The sequence below is a fragment of the Kryptolebias marmoratus genome, linkage group LG2, assembly GCF_001649575.2.
Source record: "Kryptolebias marmoratus isolate JLee-2015 linkage group LG2, ASM164957v2, whole genome shotgun sequence".
Classification (NCBI taxonomy): Eukaryota; Metazoa; Chordata; class Actinopteri; order Cyprinodontiformes; family Rivulidae; genus Kryptolebias; species Kryptolebias marmoratus.
In genome coordinates this window covers 36,432,355-36,442,866 of record NC_051431.1, presented here as the reverse complement: position 1 = coordinate 36,442,866, position 10,512 = coordinate 36,432,355, and the positions used below count along the sequence as shown (strand labels likewise).

Here is a 10,512-nt window from a genome sequence, read left to right as displayed (position 1 = left end):
TTCCAGCAAGATGTTGCAGATCTTCTATAAGTCTGTTGTTGAGAGTGTCATCTCCTCTGCCATCATCTGTTGGGGCAGCAGCATCAGAGCCAGGGACCTAAAAAGGCTCAACAACCTGATAAAGAAGGCTGGTTCTGTTCTGGGGATGACTGTAGAACCTCTGGAGAGGATGATGCAAAGAAGGATTTTGCATAAAATCAAGGAAATCATGGACAACCCTGACCATCCTCTTCATGAGTCCGTCATCGGAAAACAGAGTCTCTTTAGTCAAAGGCTTCTTCAGATTAGCTGTAAAACGGACCGCTACAGGAGATCTTTCCTGCCCACAGCCATCACCATCTAGAATAACTCCTTGATTTAAATGAGCTACATCAACATTTAATTTCCCTTTGTGATTAATAAAGTATTTTTGATTTAAATTGAATTGAATTGATATAAGAGTTTCATATCGATCGATATCGATAATTATTGATTTAATTTGTTTTACAGATCAGCTGTGCTAACCGGTAGTATGTCCTTTGCTAAATGATAAGCTACTGCGTCCGTTATTGTTTTATAACATTTAGATGTTTTGTCGTATGGCACTGCTGCTGAGTACCTCTTGATGGTTGTCTGTTCCCGCTTGGGTGTTGTTCCACTGCTGGATGTCGATGCCTGTGGCTGTTTGACGCTGCTGTACTCCAACGGATGAGAGCGGCTGAGGTGATAAAATAAATTTGTTGTATTGCCAGTCTTGCTAGCAACGACAACCTTGCATTGTTTATAGACAAAATTTGACTGACTCTTGTCGGAATTGAAATATCCGAAATACTGCCAAACTAGTGACGTGACTTTTCCTCGCTTATCGACAATTTTCTCACGAAAGGTTTCATTCATTTTTTCCTTCCCTTCACGCTGTTATTTTTTTCAAGCTGTTGCAAAGCACGATGGCGAAAAAGGAAAAAAACTACTGCGCATCTCCAAACTTTTTTTGGCTGGGCCACGATTGGTTGAAAAGTGGCTGCTTTTCCTCTGCCTACACCCCCCAGAATGCCTTGCAGTTTTGGCTCAGAGATCAGTGAAATTTTTGAACAATCTATCGACATTGTTTTCTATCGCTATCGAACATGTGTCTATCGCGATAGATATCGTTATCAAATTATTGCACAGCCCTAATTGGAGGTAAAGCTCCCAGGAAGCAGCTCTCTACCAAAGCCACTCGCAAGACCGCTCCAGCCATCGGTGGAGTGAAGAAGCCTCTTTGCTACAGGCCCGGTACCTTGGCTCTCAGGGAGATCCACTGCTACCAGAAGTCCACTGAGCTGCTCATCCATAAGCTGCCTTTCCAGCACCTGGTCCAGGAGATCGCCCAAGACTTCAAGACCGACCTGCGCTTCCAGAGCTCGGCCGTCATGGCTCTGCAGGAGGCCAGCGAGGCTGACCTGGTGGGACTCTTTGAGGATACCAGGACCGAGGGCTCATCAGGACAGACCTCTACAAGAGGTGGCTCTGACATAGATGCCCACAGCTATCAGCATCTATAACAACGCTTTAACGAAACTAGGATTATGAGCTACAGCAACATTTAATTTCCCTTTGGGATTAAAGTATTTTTGAATTGAAATCCTACTCAGTGGAGGATTATTTACACAAGTCATTTAACCTTCATCACTTTGCTTTTATTACTCAAACAAATACATTTGAATAAATCATTTGTCGCTCTGCTTGCAAATCATTACTCCATAGCATAGACTTCCATTAAATTATTTGGTTTTATTACAACCTTTATTGAATGTATACACTTATTTTATTGTACAGAAGTTCTGCTTGTTTCTTTGATGTACAACTAAAACCATGACCTGTGTCCAGGTTACAGCAAATAAAACCGATGAAATTCTAGCACTCAGATTCAAAGTGGTAAGACAAAAAAAAAAAAATAAGGATCTTAGTAAGAGCTTGATGTTACTGAATACCTTCAAATTGTCTTGTCTTTTATTTGTCACTTTTACTTTGAACATATACAATATGATGTAAACATTCTGATTTTTATCGTGATAGCTCTATTGCTCCTTTTTAATGCTAAAATACTCATTTATTTATATCTGTAAGTCTGTTTTACCTTAGAATAGAAAGCATTTTTCTTGGGGGGGAGAGTGATTTGCAATGAACCTTTTTAAATGGATCAAGTGAGAACCTAAACCAGGCCAACAAAACGCCCCTCTGTTTATCTGTCACATATCTGTAAATTTATTGTTGTAATTTAACAGTTTAATATTGCTATGGTACAACATGTTTAATTAATACACAATTTTCGAGACAAATATAAATTAATACTAATATGTACATTGTTAAATATACTTGTAAATCAGAAAAAAAAGCTATAAACCTAAAAATTGAACATTGTAATGAAGATGTGTGAAAAATATCTCACTTTGAGACATCATCAGGTGTTAAAGACTGTCCTTCCTGTCTATATCCTTCAGGGTTTTAAGTTGTTGGGGATCCTGGACGTCCAGAGAATACCATGTGCCAGAAACGCCATCCTGCATGGAGCTGGAGGCTCACTAACTACTGGAATGCTTTATTTTCTGGCCACCAGTGAGTTTTGTTTGAGACCTATCTTTTGTCTTTCCATGACTTACCAAATGTTTGTTTTATAACTTTCTCTCACCTGTAGACAATATCAAATTTTATATGAAACATAAATCATGAAAAATCTAGTTCTCAAACTGGATCATTGTGTCATTTCATTCGGCCCTAACTTCTATTTTAACTAAGTCCCTTGACAAAAGTTCAGTTGCACTTTGATATAGTCACTGGGATGTTATGTTTAGAAAATAAATGTCTCAGTTTCTCTGAAACTCCCGCAACACACAGAATGACTACCGGTCTGGGTTTGGGTTTGGGGTCCTCTTTTTCACCTGGTGGCTGGTGGAGTCCTGTTTGGCTTTCTTATTTGCTTTCAGGAAGGCCCAGTTAGGATATCCACATTTCTCAAGGGCCTGTTTTGTTTGGAATTTCTCCTTCAATAAAAGTTTTTTTCTGTTTTTTTTTTCTTTTGCAGAAGTATTCAGTGTAATTTACCTTTTGTTCAATCTGAAATTTTGATTCAGGAAAAGTATGGCGTTTAAAATGGAAATTGGGTCAGAACCCTGAAGTTAGATTGACCAAATAGAAGTATATAGAGTACAGGGTTTCCCCCAGAAAAGAGGCTAAGCCCAGTGGTAGGTGGCCGTTCGCCTGCCGGCCGACCGTGATTTAGTAAAAAAAAAAATTATTACAGTTGGTATAAAGTTTAAAATATGGCTATTTATTATTTGATATTGTAAGATATTTGTGCCAAATATTTACAAAACTACAGTTTTACAAAAAGGCACTTTAGAAATACTTTTTTAAACAAAAATACACTTAAAATAAATACTAATTGATTGCACCTAATTTTAATCCTAAATTAAGCCACATTTACAAATACATTAAATTAACATAAATGAAAAAGTGCAAACAAGGCACCAACACGTCTCACTTCCAGGCCAATGAATAAGAACAGACAACTCTGAAAAACAGAGATGCTGTACTGTACTGTGCATATCTAATGCTGAATATAATAGCATCATTTTACTGGTAAACATGGATAATATTTTCACTAAGCACAAAACATGCTTACCATATTCAGTCTTGTAAAGCTACCAGCTGAATTTCAGCTCAACTAACCATTTTTGGTTAAACCAATCGTTCCATGTTTATTACTGTGGCTCTGACAACATGCTAACTCCAGGGAGCTGAAGTAGGCTCGGCCTCAGGGCTCATTAGAGTCACGCAGTGCTCCGTGAACAGCGTGCGGCGGGTATGTTTATACTTAGCGCTTACGTCGGTGCAGTATTCTCCAAAAAGACGGGGGGCAGTACGCTACGTAAGCAGTGGAAATACGGTAAAAAGAGAGCAGATGGTTGAATGGAGCGCGGTCCGCCCCAAGTTACTAAAGGTGCACGATGTGACACAGAGTAGGACCTTCACGCAGGGGCGGTGAGGTATATAATGGTAGCGGTTGTAGGGATGCGGGTGGAAAAACAAATGTATATAAAAAATGACGTATTTAAAATAAACAAGCAGAGCTTAGCCTGGCGGCAAGGTCAGCAAAGCCTGGCGGCCCGCCAGGCTAATGATATGCTGGGGGAAACCCTGTAGTATACATTCTAGACTGTGTGTATTTAGTGTAATAAACAATAACCTAATCCTTATATGTTATGCCTTTGTCACAGTTGGCAAGTATTCACTTTTTGATACATTTAAACATTTCACAAGTTATCACTGAACCATAAAGCCATCTTAAGACATGTTTGACACATTATAAACATTACTATTAGTGCTTCATACAGAGAACTCCTGTACGTATGTTGTAGTGACTTTGATCCTCGACTAAATCCGCTGCCAGCTGAGTGGTTTTGTTCTGTGACGCATATCCAGTGAACCATGCTGAATCCAACTTGTTTTTTGTATTTAATTTAAAAGTAAAACAATTACTTTTTTGCCATCCATCAAAATCAAACAGTGCGTTTATTGACTTTGCTCACAAAAATGATGATTAAACAAATGGTAAACAAGGAAGTTTACAACATGCCAGTATCCACCTGAGTTTTCTGGAGTTTCAGACGAAGCAGATCAGGCTGAATTGTGTTAAATGCACTGGAGAAATCAAAGAACATGATCCTCACAGTGCTGCCTGCTTTGTCCAGATGACAGTGGGTTTGTTGAAGCAGGTGTATGATGGCATCTTCAACTCCAACTCCACGGCAATAAGCAAACTGAAGGGGGTCCTGATATGTGCTGGTTTGCTTACTCAGGTGGGCCAACAGGAGTCTCTCCAGGACCTTCATGATGTGGGATGTCAGGGCAACAGGTCTGTAGTCGTTGATGACTGAGGGGTGAGTTTTCTTTGGTACCGGAACCAGACAGGATGTCTTCCACAACAGTGGTACCTTCTCTTGAGTCAAGCTAAGGTTGAAGAGGTGTTGCAGAATCCCACAGAGCTGCTCTGCACAGGTCTTCAGGACTCTGGGGCTGACACCATCTGGACCGGTTCAGTCCAGATGGTAACACCGATTTGTGTTACTGGGAAACCTTCAAAATGTGAAGAAAAAACAGAAAGAGCTAATGAGAGAGGAGCACCAGTTCCTCCTGTTAGCATTTCGTTGTTTGCCAAATAATGTTAGCTACGATAACAATATAATATATGGTCAAATAACCAAAATTATTGTTCAGTCTTACTTGTGAAAGGTAATTCCCGGTGATATAAAATCCGGTCATAGCTGCTGCTTTGTGGTTACTCCTGTTGGGTCTTAGAGAGAGGAGAGATCTGTCCAACATGGCGGCGACGGTGGATGCGCTCCGGGACGTAATGAGGCATCTACATATTTATGTTTGTTCAATGTCGATCAATCAGGACCAGATAATCCAGTCAGACCCATCAGCCATGGAGACTTACGTATTGTTTCGAGGATCAAACCACTGTTAAACGAGTCCTCGATCTGTGGTTCTAGCACTGCCATAGTAACCACTACATTACCTGAACTGCCGCACAGAGCCAATTCCGGGTCACCTAAACCCGACCAAATAAATATTAAAAATCAAATTCTGTCCTCCTGCCTGTTTTTCGATTTCATGTTTCCGATCTTAGCCTAAAAGTGAAATATGAAAAACCAGGCATTTTTTCATTATTTGATTTTTGGTTGTCAATTGAAAATGACAAAAAGAACGAATGATACACGGATTAGCAAGTGACCCAGGCTGCAGTTCTTTACTTTGGCCTCCAGGTCCTCGTTGACCTGCTGCTGAACAAACAGCGATTCTTGAGCGATTCTCAACAGCAGAGCATAGCTTGATCTCTCCACTTCAGGGAGGAAAGGTTTGACTCTTGACTCTTCTGTCTGGCTCAGAATTTTGTCAGTTGTCTAAGCTCAGATGCTGTAAGACCAGAGACAGACTCTGGACTGGGTTTGGCTTAAGCTCGTTTTTAAGCTGAGGTTTTTAAGTCTGTGGGTCTTGTTTCTTTATTTTTGTGGTCTTTCTAAAGCCCACAGTTGTTCTTTGACCACATTTTTTATTTTTGGGTACATCATGTTTTGGAGATGGAATGAAATGGAAATCTGAAATATCTGAAACATACCAAAGATTCTCAATGGGGTTAAGGCAGTGGTTCCCAAAGATTTTCTTCTGGGCCCCCCCTATGGATTACAATAGAATCCCACACACCCAAAAAAAAAAAAAATCACTGGGTACACACATTGTTCAACCAGACACAAACGTATACACATATTTTGTTTTCAAACTCCACTGAAGTTTGTTTCACACTTCAGGTTGCAAACTGCAAACAAACTACAAACCATCTTTACAGTGAAACACTTTTGTGTAACTTTCTTTTTGAACCACTCTTTCACAATTCCAGCCCGATGAATCCTGGCATTGTCATCTTGGAATATGCCCGTGCCATCAGGAAAGACAAAAATCCATTGATGGAATAACCTGGTCATTCAGTATATTCAGGTAGTCAGCTGACCTCATTCTTTGAGCACATACTGTTGCTGAACTTAGACCTGACCAACTGCAGCCACCCCAGATTATAGCACTGCCCCCACAGGCTTGTACAGTAGGCACTAGGCATGATAGTTGCAGCACTTCACCTGCGTTTCTTCTTACCCTGATGCTCCAATCACTCTGGAACAGGGTAAATCTTGACTCATCAGATCACTTGACCTTGTTGCATTGCTCCAGAGTCCAATCTTTATGCTCCCTAGCAAATTGAAGCTTTTTTTTTTCCAGTTGGCCTCACTGATTAGTGGTTTTCTTAGGGCTACACAGCTGTTCAGTCCTAATCCCTTGAGTTCCCTTTGGATTGTACATGTGGAAATGCTCTTACTTTCACTATTAAACGTAGCCTGGAGTTCTACTGTTGTTTTTCTTTGATTTAATTTCACCAAACGTTTCAGTGATCGCCAATCACAATCATTTAGGATTTCTCCTGGCCACATTTCTTCCTTGAAGACCATGGGTCCCCGCTATCTTTTCAGTTTTTAATAATGCGTTGGACAGTTCTTAACCCAATTGTAGTAGTTTCTGCAATCTCCTTAGATGTTTTCTCTGCTTGATGCATGCCAATGATTTGACCCTTCTCAAACAGACATCTTTTCCATGACCATGAGATGTGTCTTTTGACATGGTTGTTTAAGAAACGAGAAGCAACTTGCACCACTTGGGGTTAAATAACTTGTTGCCAGCTGAAACATAATCGCCCATGCAGTAATTATCCAATAGGAGGCTCATATCTATTTGCTTAATTAAATCCAGGTGGTGACTTTCTATTTGGCCAGGCAGTGTATGTCATATAAATGACAAACAAGTACAGATAAATGTTTTTTTTTTTAAGTAGCACAAATATAAACCTTCTGACAGAAGTTATAAAGTGTCCGACAAACAAAACACAAATGACACATATTTACTGTTTCCAAATATTATTATTATTCAATTATTATTATTCAATCACCTATAGCTCAATCACCCATAGCTCGCCTGTGTTCCATTTTGTGTTATTAATGTTTGAAAGTTGAAGTTTTGCTTTTAAGTGTAAGTTATGTCAATATTTCTTTATATCCATTTTTATGTTGTCACACATAGCATAAACATTTTCTCTTTAACCATGCTGTTTTTGTTAACAAAAAAAGGATTTCTCATTTTTAATGAAAAGTTTTAAATGTTATTTTGTTGAGTTACTGTGTAGGACTAATAAATAATAACATGAAAAAAATGATTTCACTTTATAATTGAAGAGGTTTTTTTTTAATTGTCAAAAAGGCCAGTTTATATTGACCATGACTTATGTATGGCAAGAAAAGGTAAAAATTCCAAGAGTGTGAACACTTTTCATAGGCACTGTATTTATCTCAAAATCCCAATGACCAGATAATGACTTATATTTTGATAAAAGGTTTAATGTACTTCTTACCATTATCATTTGTTATCTAGTACTTGTTTTTCTTAAACCCTCAACAGCTGTCTGTCCTTTTGTCTTCAGGTCGAGTGAGGAGATCTTTTGACGTAGGATTTGCTGGATTTATGCTCACCACTCTGGGCTCCTGGTACGTCCTAATGACATTTTTGCTAGGAAAGCAAATTAATGTTAACTGTTTTTACCATCCTTTTAAATTTCTTCCTTTCCAATTGTTTTCTCTCCACTTTTGTTGTAACAGAAACATTTTTGTCTCTGTTTTCAGGTTTTACTGCAGGATAAACAACGCTAAGCTCCGTGTGCAGCAGAGGTTTATACAGGAAGGCATCAAAAACAAGATTGTGTATGAAGGATCTGTTCTAGACCCCATAAACAAACCCAAAGCAGAAAACCCCTCAGGCCCCTCATGATGCCCTGTAATGAAACTACCCTCTCATAAACAGACATGATTTATGGGACAACAAAGGACTTAAGGTGAACTGACTGTACTATTTTAAAAGTATTTATCCCTTTTGGTAATCTTTCTATTTTGTTGTCTAATGACCTGGAATTTATTTGGATTTTTAATTTACCTGAAAGCAGTAATTCAATAAAAAATACTTCAGATTAATGAAGTTGAATAGGGAGAAATCTTGTTTTAAATCATTTAAAATCTAACCATATCTGAAAAGTGGTGTGTGAATGTGTATTCAGCCAATTTGCTTTGAAGCTCCATTATCAACCAGAAACTACATAATTGTGTGAATGCTTTTAAGTCATTAAGCTATGACTTTTGGTAATTTCAGCTATTATATTTTTGGAAATATTTAAATTTTTCTGGGAATTTCAGCCCATTGGAATTGCATTGAAATTCTTCCGAATTCTACAAAATTCAGCAAAACTTTGTTCTCTTTGACAACTTACTACTTCTGCCTACTTCAACTTAGAAACTCCATTAAACTTTTAAACAGGTCACAAGATGTTAGGCTACCCTCAATTGATTCAGCTTTTTGATATCTCTTACGGTTTTTCGATAATTGCACTTTAAGTTTGATGCAGATTTTTGACTGTTTTCAGATTTACAATGTAATCCTATGACGGAATTCTCCAACTGCCACAGTGTACACTCTACCAACTGACGATTTTTCAGCTTTGACTGCTTTTTCACAAACAAAATGCTGCTGTTCATTCATATTTCCTTCTACAGAAAAGATTTATGCATCAAAATGTAGCCACGGGTGTCTGCTTTAAGGAAATAAAAGTGTGATTCTGCTCTGTTTAGATGTGTCTGTTTTCAACTTTCTACTGCTTCTTTTTTCTGTATTTGTTTCTGTATTTTTTCACAAAGATGACTTAGATCTTTGTAAAACACCAAAACAAAACAATGAATTTACATTTCAAATATTACTTATAGTCAGTCTAAACTGGAGGTGGACACAGGAACAAGTGTGAACACGAGTTCTTGTCTAAGCACCATGATGACAGGAAACAAAGACACAAGGAACAGGAACTGAACTAAGACAAGGCTAACAAAGGTAACTGAATAAAATAAACAATAAACTCAAACGAAAACATGAAGACAATAAAATCAATAAACTGAATACAAAAACACAAAGAAAACCCAAATCCTGACACATATATGTTGTGTATTGCAAGTTTACATAATCATTTATTGTACAGAAAAGACAGAGGACATAAATGGTAAACACAATATGCATCATGATTTTTAAAAACACTATTTCTTTTCAACAAAATTTGATAGTTGTAATTTCAAATACTATACACACTCTTCTTTCCATCACAGATTTCAGACAGTGAAATTGAATCAAATATATCAAGTACTATCAAGTATGAACATACATTTAAATTTACAGTTTGCTTTTTGTTCATCAACACTTCTGATGCCTAAATTGATTTTCCTCTGTGGGGCAAACAGTGATTGGATAACACACATTAGAAATCACTAATATAATCATTGCTATGGCATATTTAAATCAATGAATACAGTTTTATAATAAAGTGAGGCATTTTTGCTGCATTTACCATAATTATCAATGACTAGCCTAGGAAAAACATTTATGTTTCTTTTTGATGTCACATATAAGGTGACGTTGAAAAAATTAATAGCTGAACATTATGGTTGAGAAACAGTACCTATAAAAATATTTGCCCCCTTGAATGTTTTGTTTTTATTGCTGTCATAAATCCACCATAGACAGTATAAATCGTCCTTCTTCACAAAAACAAAAATTTCAATGTCAAAGTGACCTCAAATTTCTAGAGTAGTACCAATAAATAAAAATATGTATTGTAAAATAAGTGATTGCATAAATATTCCCCTCCTTTAAAGTGACTGCCTATCTGAAAAATACAAGTCTTGGGATGAATAAAAATTAATTTCCAAGGCTCTAAACATCCCCAAGATGTTTAGAGCTTTTCTGGTGACATGCGATAAAATCGCTGCTTGATTGGAGGAGCCTCCCCAACATCTACATCATTTTCAGTCCAATCAGTGTGAGATGGAACATCACCAAAAAAACAAGGATACTTCCAAA

At 37.7% G+C, this 10,512-nt stretch overlaps 1 protein-coding gene across 1 annotated transcript in view; it reads left to right on the top strand.

Moving 5' to 3' along the window:
• LOC108245154 (cytochrome c oxidase assembly protein COX20, mitochondrial) overlaps positions 1-9,238 on the top strand; it is a 15,445-nt gene extending 6,207 nt beyond the window's left edge. Inside the window, exons 2-4 of the mRNA XM_017431827.3 lie at positions 2,463-2,577; positions 8,045-8,108; positions 8,244-9,238. Of these exons, the coding sequence (XP_017287316.1) occupies positions 2,463-2,577; positions 8,045-8,108; positions 8,244-8,388 (324 nt within the window). The 3' untranslated portion in view covers positions 8,389-9,238. The remainder of the gene's footprint in view (positions 1-2,462; positions 2,578-8,044; positions 8,109-8,243) is intronic.
• Positions 9,239-10,512: the final 1,274 nt, after the last annotated feature.